Here is a 16,457-nt window from a genome sequence, read left to right as displayed (position 1 = left end):
AAGTACTTACCTATAAATAATTCAAGCCTAATGGCTGAATCTACTACTTGTCGTGCGTCGGTACAACATTTAATGTACCATCAACCATATATGTGGTCTACCATCCTAAAATTGATAATCGTTTGCATGCCACAAAACAATAATGCCAAATAGACGTGTCTGTCAACTTGAAAGTTCGACTTTAGCGACATATTAATTTGATAGGAACGTGTTTAATTAATTGATAGACCACTTATTTGACTGATGGTACTTGTAATTTTTTGGCAGTTTTTTTCTATTAAAAGGATTAACAGGTTCTTTCTGATCTTTTGCAGTGTAATGAGTCTCAAATTGATCACTGACTTGTCAAATGAAAACACAGGCCAGTCAAGCGAGACCAGCCAGTCAAAAAAAAGTCATGTGACAGTTAGAAGTGCTAGTAGAGAGATGGAGAGTCTGAATCCGCAATCATTATGCTCAAATAGCAGCATGGCGGGGTAAACTTCCTGGTCTCTTAGGGTCAGTTCATACCCAGACGCATGATTCGTGAACTATCCCTAAATCAATGGTACAGTGTATTACGGTTACCAATAATTTCTCAAATGCACCCTTTTACAACCATTTAATTCAATAACCTTTGACAAAACTTGTGCTGTGGACGTGGACTTTCTAAATTATGTATTTTTTTGCTAATTTTGTACTATTTCACCATAGAAAAAAAAACATCCTTTTTAATATCCACTAATTCGTAAGCTTGTTCTTAAAGTTTATGAATCTGATCATCGCATGTTTTACGTTGATTTGGGTCAAGTTAGTTTTCGTCTCAAAAAGTTATTATTTTGTGAAATGATAGTAAATTATTAGTAACAGGTTCACTTGCTTGTGTTGTGGGCCTTGTAATGACGGCAGGCCCGGGCAGAGCCGGGTGGTTGCCGCTTGAAGAATTGGCCTGAGAGCCGCTGCTAAACGCATTCCTCCACCTCCAGTCCATCAAGCTCTGGAAAAAACACATTAGTATAAATAAACCTATTACAGTGTTGAAAGTTTCAACTACAGAAATATAGTAGGACAATAGACAACATTTAGACTTAGTCCCAAACTAAGCAGTCAAATAAAAATTAACATAGATTAATACATACGTTCATAAGTAAATTAAGTAGGTCCTCGACTTTGACGACCGGATAGCCAAGTGTTTAGAGAACCCTGACTATGAAGCTTGAGGGCCCGGGCTCGATCCCCAGCCGGGTCAGATATATGTATGAACGAATGCTATATATTTGTTTATATGTATACGAATATATTTTGTTCTCGGGTCTTGGATGTTTAATATGGCAATGTATTAGTCTAAGTCTAAGTATGTATGTTTATCCGTAGCCTAGTACCCATAGTACAAGCTTTGCTTAGTTTGGGACTAGGTCAATTGGTGTCAAGTGTCCCATATACATATTTATTTATTATTTATGTTATTTTACCTGATGAGTTATAATTGTATTTATCTAATTTTAAATTTTTCTGTAAATAAATTGATTTATTAATTAAACGTATCTGAACACAGCTTTTATGAAACAAAATATAGAAATTCGAAGTTCCATTAACGAGTGAAAGGTAAGCCTGATACGGGTTCAAAAGTTTCCTGTTGGGAAGCATATATCCATGCGGATATGACCTTTATATAATACATTTTGCAGCACTTCATCGAATTTGAGGATAGATAAAGTAAAGCCCAAATGAATGAATGGGAAATAAAGCCGATTTTACACCCATATTTAAGAAATTAAATCTTCCATTAAATTGGTGATAACAGTTTACAGAAATTTTGACAATGACATCAAAAATAGCGAAGAAATACATCTCTTCACGTAAAAAAATAGCAGCAACATGACCAGACTTATCAGTTTTTTTTGTGAACAGGTAATTTTAACCGCTCATTAAACCGCCCAAGAGCGTTTCGGACACGCCCAAGATAGGATTTCGTATTTTGTATGGGATCTTCCAAGTTTAGGTTATGTTTTATACCTAAGGCTGCTATTTACTCTTAAACTACTAATAATTCTCAATCAATCTGGCCGTTATAATTTTCCTTCTAAATTTGATATACTTACTACCATCCTGATTTTATATTTTTTTTCCACCCAACAGTAGAATTTAGAGGGGCGCTTGATTTTAATAAAAAATTGCACTTAAAAGTTGAGTTTCTGAAACGAATCGAGTATTTTAAAGAAACTAAAGTACAAAACTTTAACGGCGTAAAGTCAATTTATAATTTATTATTATTGAAATACTTGAACTTTCGGAACTCGTAGAGCGCCCTATAACTGTGATCATGATTATTTTACGAAGAAGCCGACAAACAAAAATAAGGTTTATTTTCATCTGTATCGATTTTGTTTGTGTTCACTGATAACTTAATTTGTAAATTTTATTTTGAATCCCGAAGTGGTCTCACCATTATTGCTTTGTTTCAACAATTAAAATATAATTCATACTTAAAGTCGGTTGGTGGGAGCACCACTTACTTACAGTATAAATAGTATCTACTACTCCAAATAAATGTCTTAATTTAATACTGGCCGTTTTCCTGTCAGTTTTGATTTTTTTTAAATGGCGAATATTTTGTATTACTGAAACAAATGAGCTTTTCTAATATACAATACAATACAATACAACAACAACCGTTCCGTTACAATATCATTTAATATGAGCTTTTCTAATAATTCCACAGTTACATACAAACTCAGCCTAATGAAGTACATTTTGCTAAATGTCACACGCCAAAACAATTACACTTAATATACATATTAATTTATGGTTTCTTGCGCATAACTCAAATTAACATACCCAATACGCACCTAACGAAGTGAAACTCGGAAAATTAAGAGACAAATCTAATGATGTCAAGCGTTCCCACCTCACTGTCAATGATAGACACTTGAAGGTCAATATCCTGACAATATCGCTCGGTTTACCATTATCACCTACAATCAGGACCATTTACATACTTTCCCTTACTTCCACTGCCAATTTTCTTTGCCATTCTAAATGGCAATTCTCACTTCTAGTGCAATTAATTTCAGTTGAGGTTGATTAATCGGTACTCGTTTATCGGTTACAGTGTTTGCGAATCATACTTCAAATTTCCTGGTGCGTCTGAATTTCAAATTAATCAACTCTCAATGAGGTATGGGTGGCAGATAATTTGAATCCCAGTATTCACATGAATATTTAAATGCACTAAAACAAGAACATAAACACATAGCTAGTAGCTGTAAAAACGTGCTTTTGTGTGATTCAGCGGGGATAAAAAACTCGCCAGGGTCACGAACGTTTGCATTTGTAGGTATGATATTGTAAGATTATGATACGTTATAAGTATTCAAAGTGCATACTGAGCCACCACTATCTCTCGCGAAACAACGATTTACAATATCAGTAATGGAAATAAACTTTTGTACCTGTGCGTCCGGTCTGACTGCCTCTTATGACGCAAGCTGTCACATCCTGGCTCGATGGCTGGGGCGTGGCCTGCTTGCACTCAGACTTCTCAGGAAAGCAACCCCTGTAAAACTTCACACGTTGAATATAAAGACAACTTAGTCGAGTAAGCCAGGTACTAAACAAAACGTGTGTTTTTACTTCAAATTTGATGTTTTGACTATAGTGAAGCCTTTGAGTGTATTGTGTGTGGAAGGGAACGAAAAATCACCATACTTTTATTAAGAAAGTTAATTGTGAGGGATGACTATAAGACACCAATCTCAACCAACAACCACGATCGCACTGTCAAAAGTGTAGTGACAAAATTGAGTGTATTAATGTATATCCGTATGGTCTCGCAAGGAAGCGTGTTAAGTTTAATGTTGTTACATTCATAATATAACTTCAAGGTTTATTTTAGTATCTTTTATTTAAAAGCAAAAAAAAAGTTTATCTAATCACACTCATAAAACAGAAGTAGCTATTTACTAATAAATCCGCAATCTTGATTCTACTTACAATCCCAGTTCCCCCAATGAACCCATTGAGACTGATTCGAGAATGCAAACGTTGTAATAGTGAATTTAGCTTAGAGCGCTGTGTTACACACAATGTAACGAATACTTCGTTAAATATAATAATTGTTCCAGGCGTTTTTTTATTATAAAAGGGAGGCAAACGAGCAAGCGGGTCATCTGATGGGAAATGAGCACCACTGCGCATGAGTACCAACTACTCAAGGAAAAAACAAAAAACTGCGATCTTAAATAAACTGGTAGTAAACAGCTAGAAACACGCAAACTCAGCAGATTACAAAGTATTTCCCCTAAATTTAGTTCAGAGAATCTTAAAAAAGCCCGGCTTTTACAAAGCAGATTTCTGTCTGGTATTAAATTACGTACGGTCCCTATTTTTAATGAAAAATGCGATAAAATCTAAGCTCAAACCCATTAACGTTAGATTTATATCATAGAGCTAAGGGTTTACTTATTATACAACAATAGGACGATAATTCGTTTTCGCAAAAACAATGTCTGTTACGATACAATTGTATAAAGCTTCCCGTCAGATCAATTCAAACGCTTTGAGTAACGGTAATTGAGGAAATTTGATTAAACGGGAATATGTATACAGGACAGACACCGACATGCTTTGTTTATCCCTATCTCAAGAATATTTTCTACGCGATTTCATTTTGAAGTCAGATCATTAATCTGGCTCGCTAGGCTTTTGTTACAGTTAGTTATACTTAGTGAAAAATATTTTTTCACTTCTCATTGTCGTAAAGTTCGTGTTTATGCTGAATCTAGGCGACATAAAACGACTTTCTATGATCTAGTGCATAAAGTAAAATCTTCATCTAAGACCAAGGGCGATCAGGTGTAAACAGCCACAAACAAAGGAGTTTCTACATATTTTTTTAATATTTTTTAATTTATATAAAACTAAAAATCAACCAAATCAGTCAAAATAGATCAATAAAACTAAAATTTGTAATTATAATAGTAATGCGTGAACTATAAAAGGTACATAGTAAGTAAACAATTGTTTCCACTGTTGCTATTTCATTTCCTCGCCATGGCAGTGAAAAGCAGTCTAAAACTCGAGCGTTAAACCCATTTTTTGCTCTTGTTGTACAATGTACATTATTTATATAAAAGTATACTGTAAAAATATAGATTTTTTTTGTAAGATAAGTAGATAAATTCAATCAATAAGTTGTTACTTATTGATTGAATTTAAATAAAAATCATGGCTTTGATTCTTGCTAATACTTTAATAAGTTATCCCTAACATCATGACTGTGATTCAATTCACATAGGGAAATACACATAACATTTAAGGAAATGAATCCTGAAATAATTTCACTAAAAAAAATATCGTGTAATTATATTAAAATTTACAAGATACCTAATAATTAATGATTTATTATTTTGTTTATTATTTAAGTTTAGGATAATTATAAATACTTGTCAAAAGTTATAATTTCATACCGTCTATAAATTGACCTTCATTTGTTAATAATAAGACGACGGGAATAGCTAAGTGGTTAGAGAACCTGATTACGAAGCTTGAGGTACCGGGTTTGAATCCCGGCCGGGCCGTGGCTGATATTTGTATGAATAATACGAATGTTTGTTCGGGTCTTGGACGTTTAATATGTATCTATCTATATATATAAAAGAAGGAACTGACTGACTGACGGACTGACTGACCGACTGACTGACTGACTGACTGACTGACTGACTTATAGATCAACGCACAGCCCAAATCGCTGGGACTAGAAATTTGAAATTTGGAATATGTGTTCCTTAATAGGTGTAGACGCGCACTAAGAAAGGATTTTTCGAAATTCCCACGGGATAGGGAATAAATGGGATTTATATTTTCGCTTCGAAATGGCTATAATTATAAGAAACTTCAAATTTGGCATGCAAGTAGGTAATACTAACAGCTAATAACACTTTTCAGGATTTTACGAAATTCCCACGGGATAATGAATAATAAATGGGATTTGTATTTTCACTTTTAATTAATGACCCTATTTCCGTAACTATAAATATTAGAGACTTCAAATTTGGTGAACAAGTAGGTAATACTAACAGCTAAAAATAATTTTCAGGATTTATCAAAAATCCCACGGGATAGGGAATAAAATGGGATTTATATTTTCACTTCAAAATGGCCCCATTTGCGTAACTATAATTATTAGAAACTTCAAATTTGAAAGAAAGAAAGAAAGAAAGAAAATACATTTATTCACAACACAAGACACGACAATAGTATTAAGTACAAATGTAACGGTTTTCAGGATTTTCCGAAATTCCCAAGAGATAGTGAATAAATAATATTTGTATTTTCACTTTCAATTATTGACCCTTTTACCGTAACTATAATTATTAGAGAGTTCAAATTTGGCGAGCAAGTAGGTAATACTAACAGCTAAAAACAATTTTCAGGATTTATCAAAATTCCTACGGGATAGGGAATAAAATATGATTTATATTTTCGCTTCAAACTGGCCCTAACTCCGTAATTATAAATATTAGAGACTTCAAATTTGGCGTGCAGGTAGATAATACTAATAGGTAAAAACTGTTTAAAAGATTTTTTAAATATCCCACGGGATAAAACGAATAAAGAGGATTTTATATACCAACTGAATCAGAAAACGCATAAGCTAAACCAATAAAACTAGGGAATGGAGATTTAGCAAACTGATGTAAATCTGGTAACAATTATTTAGCAGTGACATCCTGCTCATCCTGGCGAGGATCGTCTCCGTAGAAGGGAACTCCTCAAAAGTTGATGGCACACGCAAAAGATTTTACATGATTGTTAAATTTGATATTGCGTTTATAAATATGATATACACCGCCTGATGCTGCAGCCAGGGTCATCTGCTGATGACGGAACTGCTCAAGGGCATCAGCATAGATACGAAATTTTACATGTACTTTCAACGAGCTGACAAAATTACTTTGCTCACCTGCGACCTTTATGATAGCTACTTTTGTGCCCATGCAATGTGTGTTCATGCAGTTCCTCCACCTCCACACTGTAAGAACACACACAAATCACACAAATCCATCTATCACCACCACCACTTTACACTGACGCGTTTCGAACTCAACCAGAGCTCATCTTCAGAGCAACACAACCGTTCAGCATGCTACGGTGTGAAATTTGGCATAGATGGACCTAAAGTAATACAGAGGTGCACTAGGGAAAGATTTTTAGAAAATCCCATGGAATAGGAAAATATCACAACTTTGTTTGTTTCTTTGTTTGTTGGGGGTAATCTCTGAAACTATTGAGCTGATTTAAATAATTCTTTTATCAATAGAAAGATACACTATCACTGATTGACATTACACTACTTTAAAAAAAATGCAAACTTTCCGCAGAGTAAAAATAAGTTTCAACTTTGAGGCAGATTTTCAAAGTTATTTCAATAACAGCAGTGGCGGATTTATGTTTTTTAGGAGTGTAGGCCACTTTATATCCGCCGCCCTATATAACTTTCTAAAATAATTTTCTCGTTGAAATCTGCCGCCCCTAGGCTGCGGCCTATACGGCCTATTGACAAATCCAGGACTGAATAACAGTAATTCATGTCCCGCGGGAACTTTACAATTTCTCGGGATATAATAGCGGAAACAGAAACGCGTATTAGTACTTTAACGTTTTCTAAAATTCCAACCCTGAATCAGCGAAGCAGGGCTTCAAAGCTGGTAAGAATCATAATTAATTACGTATGTAGGTTGATTTTTGTATTAAAAAATTTGCACCATCTGTCTAAAAGAAAATCTGGCCGTATTTGTATTTCCATGTAAACCTCCGACAAGTTAATAAAACAAAAAAAGGATCGCAGAAAGCCGCGGGCAAACGCTAGTTTATTTATATATTAAGTTATGTTTATCCGTTGCCTAGTATCCATTATTCTGGTATGGGACTAAGTCAAATTGGTGTCAAATGTCTCATGATATGGGGAGGGCAGCTGCCCGACCCTGGCAATTGTATGTTCTACAATATAATATGCCCCGTTTACCTATGAAGCAGGATCCCTTGCGGATGGTTGCCCTACACACACACTACATATACCTTGTGTTTGTAGGTGTCTTTGTGTAGTGTGTATGACAAAACAAGCGCGGTCGATCTGACCTAAAAAATCTGACTTGACACAAGCTGAATTTCGATTAAATTAAATAGAGTCAGGCATGTATTAAAATGCGTTGAAAGGGAATCCTCGCTAGCTCGCTAGCGAAAGCTTAAGATGAATGAAATTGACTTGGATTTGACTTTGACATTTTATTTATTAGGGTTGCCATTGCCACACAAGAGGTCATTTATATTTAACTAGCGGCCCACCCCGTCTTCGCAAGGGTACCCATAATAAAATTTAATATACGTGCGGATGATACTACTAAGTTTTAACTTTGCCAGATATTATTGGAGTGGGTGAGGGAGTGCACTGCATACTAAATAAGGTTTAGCATAATCATGAATGAGTTGAGGTCACCCGCGCACTTTGTTGTGTAAACAATGTTTTAGTTTGTTTTTCCGTTGAGGTATCAAAATAAATAAACTGCTCAAACATAATAAGAGCGCAAACGATCTTGTACCAAGATTTATCTCCGCAACTATAGTATTTAATTCTTCGTGAATGTTTATTTAAAAATATTAAGTACTTACTGTTCGTTTACTTTTACTTGCCCGAATTTCACTTGCCATACCAACGTTTGCCATAAAATATATAGAACCGTGCTGTGTCATTATATAGAATGCAGTAGATGAGGTTATTTCAGAAATAAATTACTTTATGGCAAATTAAAATTCTAGAAAACGATACATTCGGGCATATTATTATGAAATTCGGGCAAATGATAGAGAACCCTTACTGTTACTGTAATTGGGAGCAGCAATTATACTTAAATTAGGTAGAAACACTTGAAATACTTGCAAAACTAAACAATTAAAAAAGCCCTTCTTGATTGATTTTTAATGGTATTAAAATATAGGTTGAAATGGATTTTGAGTCTTAAATAATAATTTCACTCAAATATTCACTTTATTTGTGTCGCAATTGGACTGAATTTGCAAGGAGCGTACAAAAAAAAACAATATGCATGATGTAGGGCCAGCATCAAAAGTAGCTGCACACTTTTATACTTTGTCGTTTTACAGCCACATACTTATATCCACACAAGAATGATAAATGAGTAAAGTTAATGTGGCAAAGTAAAAAAGTGATCCGCTACTTTTGATGCTGACTTTACAACTAACAAAAATTACAAATACACTAAGAACTAACAGTGATAGAACCTTTTTACTACATAATACACAATGGTAGATGTTAGTGACAAGGGAACAAAAGCGACAAAACAACATGCCACTTGTGTGGTTACCCTCGCGCCGTCCCATTTAGCCTCTTCATATATCAAGGCGGGCGGAGCAGCAGCGCAGGCTGAGACAGCAAGACGCCGCAAATATACAGGGCTCTCTAAAGACTACTTAGTTGCGGCTTTTGATGTTAAAACTGTGGGTCCGTGGAGTACTGACGCTCACAAACTTTTTAATCAAATATATATTTTTTTTAAATTATCAATGACCATAGCATAGGCTAGTGTATTTCTCGCCGAACGTATTGGGATTACGATACAGCGCGGATATGCAGCCAGCCTAATGGGTACTCTTCCGCGGGGACAAGACTTGGGGGAATTGTATATAATACTCGTAGTTAAGTTATTTTTAGGATAGTTTAGTATAAGTACTTCAATTGTACCTTTACAATAATGCGTTTATCTTCTGCTTGGATTCAAATCTTATGTTTGTAACTTTGCAGAGGTCCATATCAATGAACTTTAAACAATTACTTTTGCTCACCCGCGACCTACCCTACCTTGAGCTTAGGTCGCGGGTGAGAAAAGTTTGTTTATAGTTCAGCTAGTATTATCACTATAATGTCGTTGACACTTACCCGAAAACTTTACAGTTCTTAATGAGGCAAATGAAAGCCTGACGAAACTTGCGATTCATGAAGCAGTACGTGATGGGGTTGCTAAAGGAAGAACAGTACGCCAGTAGCTGAAGTGACACGATTCCTTTTGATCCCACGTATTGATACAGCTCTTCCGGGTAGAATAAGTATATCTGCAAGGAAATAGGTAATTTGTAATTAAGCTCTTACACTCCAAGTGCTGGCTGAGCACCAGCAGGTGTTCCTGTACTTAAAGTTTATTTAAATATTTGTATTGTTCGAAAATAACTTGATGTAACAAAAAAAAACCTGTCGGCCAGAAATTTTAAAATAGGTAACGATTTTGATTTTCTCGTTTTATGAAAATAAAAAAAGGCGCTGTTATAAATAAGTCTCGAAAGAAAAGGAACAACAGATTCTTCAATTCTTTCAGCCATGTTTCAGTTCATCAGTGTGTTTTTAATTTTAACGTCAAAACAACTACTAAAATCTATATTCTCTAATGGATAGGTCTTCTAGATAGGATAGATATAGAGCTCTAGGATAAGTCGTCTAGATAGTCGTTGGATAGGATACCCCACACTACTACTTTACATCTACGGGAGGTAAAGGAGGGAGGATAGTCTCGCCTAAGACGCGGCGAAACTATAAGGGTTCCGTAATATTCTTGCTTTGTGTTGTCTATCATTTTTTCACACTACAAACTCTTATAGAGATTTATCATACATTTTTTCTTATTTTATGTTTTTATTTAAATTTCACAGCGTTGTGTGTTTTCATCCACATACTGCTTTTGATTTAATTATTTGTCGATTGCCCAATGCGTGTTTTTGGGATACAATTTGGCTACTGGTAATTTATTTGCAAAATTTTCCTTATTAAACACATAGACTTTTACAACTTTACATACTAGCTGTTGCCCGCGACTCCGTCCGCGTAGTATTCGTTTATCGCATCCCGCGGGAACTATGCAATTTTCCGGGATAAAAACTATCCTTTGTCCGTCCCCGGGACTCAAGCTATCTGTATACCGAATTCTATCCAAATCAGTTTAGCGGTTTAGACGTGATAAAGTAACAAACAATAAACAAACAAACAGACTTGCAAACAGAACTTTCGCATTTATAATATTAATGGGATTTGAAAAATACTTATAAAAATTAAATATATTTTTTGTCTTACCGTATTTATTACGTGTAGTGGAGTCCAGCATATGAAGAACTCCAGTATTATAACAAACAGCATTCTTATCACCTGAAACAAAGTTACTGTTATTATAGGTCTAAAAATCCATATATGTCGCTGGTTCATGTCCGGCTCGAAGGATCATGTTGGGAGTTGCGTGGACTATAGTAAAAAAACACTGGTTTTTGATTAATTGGTTATCATCATCATCCCAGCCTTTATGCGTCCCACTGCTGGTGACAGGAGCAGAGTAAGTGTGGGGACGCCTTCAGATTGTATAAACTTATTACTATATTTTTGTTAGTGTTGCCAACAACTAACTATAAGACGTATTTTGTTGTGGAACCGGCTTTTAAAAAAAACTGGAAATTTACTTACAATCATCATTTTCCACAGTTAAAACAAAAAAATACGAGTTTTAATATGATTCAGAATAAACTTCATTATTTTACTAAGTAGCTACTACTTGTAATGCAACTTTGTTCGTGAAGAATTCTTTTCAGAAACTTCGCAATTTTACCAATTTTCCTGTTCATAATTATTATCCCTCCTCAGTCAGTGAAGATTTTGAAAATTTATTCCAGCCGTACAAAATCCATCCGCTCTTCAGTTTTGCGCATAAAAACTCATCAATAATATTACACAATATAAAAAAAATAAAAGAAAAAATAAGTCAAAGAAATATAATATTACTAGCTTCTGCCCGCGGCTTCGCCCACGTGGAATTCGATAATCGCGCGCTGTTCCCTAGGAAACTGTGCATTTTTCCGGAATAAAAAGTAGCTTATGTTACTTTATGGCCCGTAAACATTCAGCTCTCGATCCGTCGCTTTTCGACTTGAAAGACGGACAAACATACAAACACACACTTTCGTATTTATAATATTATTAAGCATTATGTTTAGCCGTGGTAGCCTAGTAGTTTGACTCCAAGCTTCTCAACAGGCCAATTTTTATTTCAAAAAGAGCTGCATTAGAGAATTATAATTTGAATAAAAAAACTTTGAGATTTTTTTTAAAGAACAGATATCCTAACTCTGCGGGTTTATGTCTTGTGAAACTTATCTGTATGTAGGAAAACATATTATTTTCCAACTAACGTCGAAAGCCAAAGGCTCTAGAAAACAGGGAGCTTAAGTTCCCGCGTACCAGACAGGCTGTACAAACAGTCTTTTCTGGGAAATTGCATTACTTTTATAATAAGTTCAAAAAATATTACAAATGACTGATACAAATTCATGTATTTTCGAGAAATTTATCAAATTATGTTATAAAGTTAATGATTATATCATGGTCTATATATTTGTATATAATTTCATCCGCATTAGCGATCCTTCAAATAGCGAACCTACAGTGTAAAATAAAGGTTTAAATACTTTGATTAAAATATTTTAATAATAATTGAATATATTTTAAAAAATATATATACGTATCGTTGATTTTTGCCGGATTTTCTCCAACAGTTTTCCGAAAAGGAAATTTTTTTGACTTCATGTTTGTTGTATCCAATTGAATAAAGATGTTTTGACTTGATTTGACTTATTTAAATTCTCCCGTAAATATTCTAATATGTGAAAATCATGTTACAATCCATCCGCTTTGTTTGATTAAAGTAAAATCAATAATATTTGTATTATAATATTATTAAAAATATGTTTACCATTTGTACCCTAGTTGTTTGCTCCAAGGGTTCTGGTAAAGGAATTGCATTTCAAATCTCAGTTGGCAATTGTATTTTTTTATATCTGTACAAAACAAATAAAAAAACACTTTCGTATTTACTAATATTATCGTGGGAAAACTTGCAAACTTCTGCGAAGGTTTATGTCTGTGTGAAACTCCTAATCTGCACTAAGCCCGTGTGGGAACTACAATCTACAGCCAAAGCCATACGTCTGATTTTGAGTCTGAGGTATAGCTGCCCGTTGTAAGACGTGATATTGGAAATTACTTATTACTTACAGTCAGCTGCAGAGAAACGTGACATCTGCGGTGCATACATATATCATAGGGGGATCGCCTTTCTCTGCAGCTGACTGTGTACAGTCAAGTGCAAAGATATCGACACTGCCTTTGTTACAAAAATATGTATACACGACTTTATGCACTTCACATTAACCCGTCACGTCACGTTGTAAGATTAAGGTCGTGTATACATATTTTTGTAACTTTGGCCGTGTCGATATCTTTGCACTTGACTGTACATACAGTCGTACACGTGTACTCTGATATAAATAGAGCAATTTTCGAAGATGTTTTAGCAAATTATGAGCAAGTAAACAAGATATATATATATATCCTATCGCTATAAATAGCACAGAGACATCTTAATTCTTGTTTCCGAGAAAGGAAACAAATTACAACATGTGTATTGTTAAATCCATGAGGATTTAGGAGAAGAAAATGTTATTTCATATCCATGAGGATATAAAATAACATTTTCTCCCTCGGGGTATGACCGTTTTGTTTAAGGATGTTTTCAATTAATCCCTTTGTTTAATATTCTCATGTATTAAAGGTGTTGCATGTATAAAGTAGTTTTCTTATTTATATATTATTATAGTTTAGATATGTATTATCAATTTGGTTTAAAGCACGGTATTGTGGCTTCCACAATTTGACCCTAATTGATTGCTCCCTCAAGGGTTGACTGGTAAAGTGATAAGTTCACATTTGTACAAAATCTCAGTTTGTCAATTGTATTTTGTTTCTTTTATTTTGTACAATAAAGAATTTTACATACATAAATACTTTCGTGTATACTTTTACGATGTCTTTTTCTAAAACTTCAACGCGTTGCGTTTTAAAACTAGCCACGGTAAAACAGTTTCATCCCCGACGCAAAAATAGGGATATTATACTCGTATAAGTTTATTGAAAATGTCTGTTTGTCTGTTTGTTTTGTGGATGTCTTTTTGTGGCCACGTAGCTCTCAAACCCATCGATCGATTTCAATACGGGAAATTACTTATTTACAGTCAGCTGCAGAGAAACGTGACATCTGCGGTGCATACATATATCATAGGGGGATCGCCTTTCTCTGCAGCTGACTGTGTACAGTCAAGTCCAAAGATATCGACACTGCCTTTGTTACAAAAATATGTATACCCGACTTTATGCACTTCACATTAACCCGTCACGTCACGTTGTAAGATTAAGGTCGTGTATACATATTTTTGTAACTTTGGCCGTGTCGATATCTTTGCACTTGACTGTACATACAGTCGTACACGTGTACTCTGATATAATAAGAGCAATTTTCGAAGATGTTTAAGCAATTTATGAGCAAGTAAACAAGATAACCTATCACTATACATAGCTCAAAGACATCTTAATTCTTGTTTCCGAGAAAGGAAACAAAGTTCAACATTTATGTTGTTAAATCCATGAAGATTTAGGAAAAAATAAATGAAATAAAAGTGATGAATAAATGATAAATAAATAAAAAAATAAAATATGAAAAATGATAATGAATGAATAAATGAATGTGGTTTGAGCGTTTTGTTTAAGGATATTTAATTACTTACTATAAAGTAGTTTTCTTATTTATATATATTATAGTTAAGATAATGTAATGTATTATTAATTTGGTTTAAAGCACGGTATTGTGGCTTCCACAATTTGACTCTAACTGATTGCTCCACAGGGGTTATCTGGTAGAGATCCCTTAAAGCGATAAGTCCAAATTTGTACAAAGCTCAGTTTGTCAATTGTATTTTATTTGTTTTCTTTTGTGGAATAGAGAATTTTACATACATAAATACTTTCGTGTATACTTTTACGATGTCTTTTTCTAAAACTTCAACGCGTTGCGTTTTAAAACTAGCCATGGTAAAACAGTTTCATCTCCGACGCAAAAATAGGGATGTTATACTCGTATAAGTTTATTGAAAATGTCTGTTGTCTGTTTGTTTTGTGGATGTCTTTTTGTGGCCACGTAGCTCTCAAACCCATGGATCGATTTCAATACGGTTATCTAATAGAAAAGTTGAAAAATCCCAGACATCGTCATTTCAAAGTTCAATATCTCAACAACGGCTGAAACGATTTTATAGCTAAGAACACTGCAATGACATCGAAATCGACACTACAGACAGACAGACATGGACACATTAGCGTCAAACTTATGATATCACGCACGCGCTCAGTACGCATACACATACAATACACATACGCATTATGATATAAGTACGTACTTTTCGCTTTGCTTCGATGCTTTTATCGGTGTGCGTGGATCTTACAACGTGTCTAAAGTCCAATTCAAGTGTGTGCATGCAGCAGGCTCCAGCTTTCGGCTCTCTGGTCAGCTTTGCTCAGTCTCCTGCAACAAAAAACTCTGTTATGAATAAAACAATAGGCCTAAAGGCCAAATTATCTGAAAGAAACTAATTTTTCGTTCAACTATGTATCACTAATTCATCACAAGCCGAAAGACTGCCACTACTGAATATTTAAAGGCCCTTAGAAGGCCACAATGAACGACAACTCGCCACTTACATCCACGACTCTCACGATGTCATCAGTCCATCCAGCGGCAGGCCTGTCAACGCTTTCAAATTCAAATGTATCGCGCTGACGTATTTAACTTACACGTTGGTCACTTAACAGCTAGGTAATGGTTTAAAATTAAGTCATGGACAATGTGTGTGATGAACTGATGAATGTTTGAATCTAACACTCAAGTAGCTGTAACATCATTAATGCAGTCGTATTAGTAGATACATGAATTGATGAGTTCCCAACTTAGGAATGAGAGATAATCAGCTGAAAATACTGTATCATAATCTTTATTTATAAGTTTTATAACACTGACTTGACATTTGGGAGACAATATTGCGCTTGGCAGATATTTATCGAAGAATCGAGATTTAGTCGTTGAACCTGTTTAAGCTTGACATTTAGGCACTACTAAACTAGCTTGAAAAACATTAATTCTATTATCCTACTAATCCTACTAATATTATAAATGCGAAAGTTTGTATGTATGTGTGCGTATGTGTGTATGTTTTGTTATTCCTTCACGCAAGAAAACGGTTGGACGGATGTTCATGTGCGGAATTACATTTGAAATTTACCACGAGGAAGGAAGGAAAACATCGTAAGGAAACTTGCACAAACCTGCGAAGCAATTCAATGGTGTGTGTGAAGTTCCCAATCCGCACTGGGCCCGCGTGGGAACTACTGCTCAAGCCCTCTATTTCTGATAGGAGGTCCGTGCCCTGCAGTGGGACGTATATAGGCTGGGATGATGATGATGATGATGATGTAGATAGCTGAACGTGTGGTTAACACTTATGCTACTTTCACACAGGATTAGATTAAAATCCCAAAACGTCGA

General features: G+C 34.8%; 1 protein-coding gene across 1 annotated transcript; it reads right to left on the bottom strand.

The window, feature by feature from the left end:
• Window positions 1-319: 319 nt before the first annotated feature.
• On the bottom strand, window positions 320-15,420 carry LOC141445662 (cholecystokinin receptor-like). The gene is made up of 6 exons (XM_074111517.1): window positions 15,316-15,420; window positions 11,117-11,188; window positions 9,935-10,107; window positions 6,944-7,012; window positions 3,432-3,535; window positions 320-976 (listed from the first exon to the last, which is right to left on the bottom strand). Exons 1-6 carry the CDS (start codon window positions 15,391-15,393, stop codon window positions 942-944), a joined length of 531 nt encoding a protein of 176 aa, XP_073967618.1. The 5' UTR covers window positions 15,394-15,420; the 3' UTR covers window positions 320-941.
• Between the last annotated feature and the right edge of the window lie 1,037 nt (window positions 15,421-16,457).

Source organism: Choristoneura fumiferana, chromosome 2 (assembly GCF_025370935.1).
Source record: "Choristoneura fumiferana chromosome 2, NRCan_CFum_1, whole genome shotgun sequence".
Taxonomy (NCBI): domain Eukaryota; kingdom Metazoa; phylum Arthropoda; class Insecta; order Lepidoptera; family Tortricidae; genus Choristoneura; species Choristoneura fumiferana.
The sequence above is the reverse complement of the archived record's forward strand: the minus strand, read 5'-3'. Positions and strand labels throughout refer to the sequence as shown.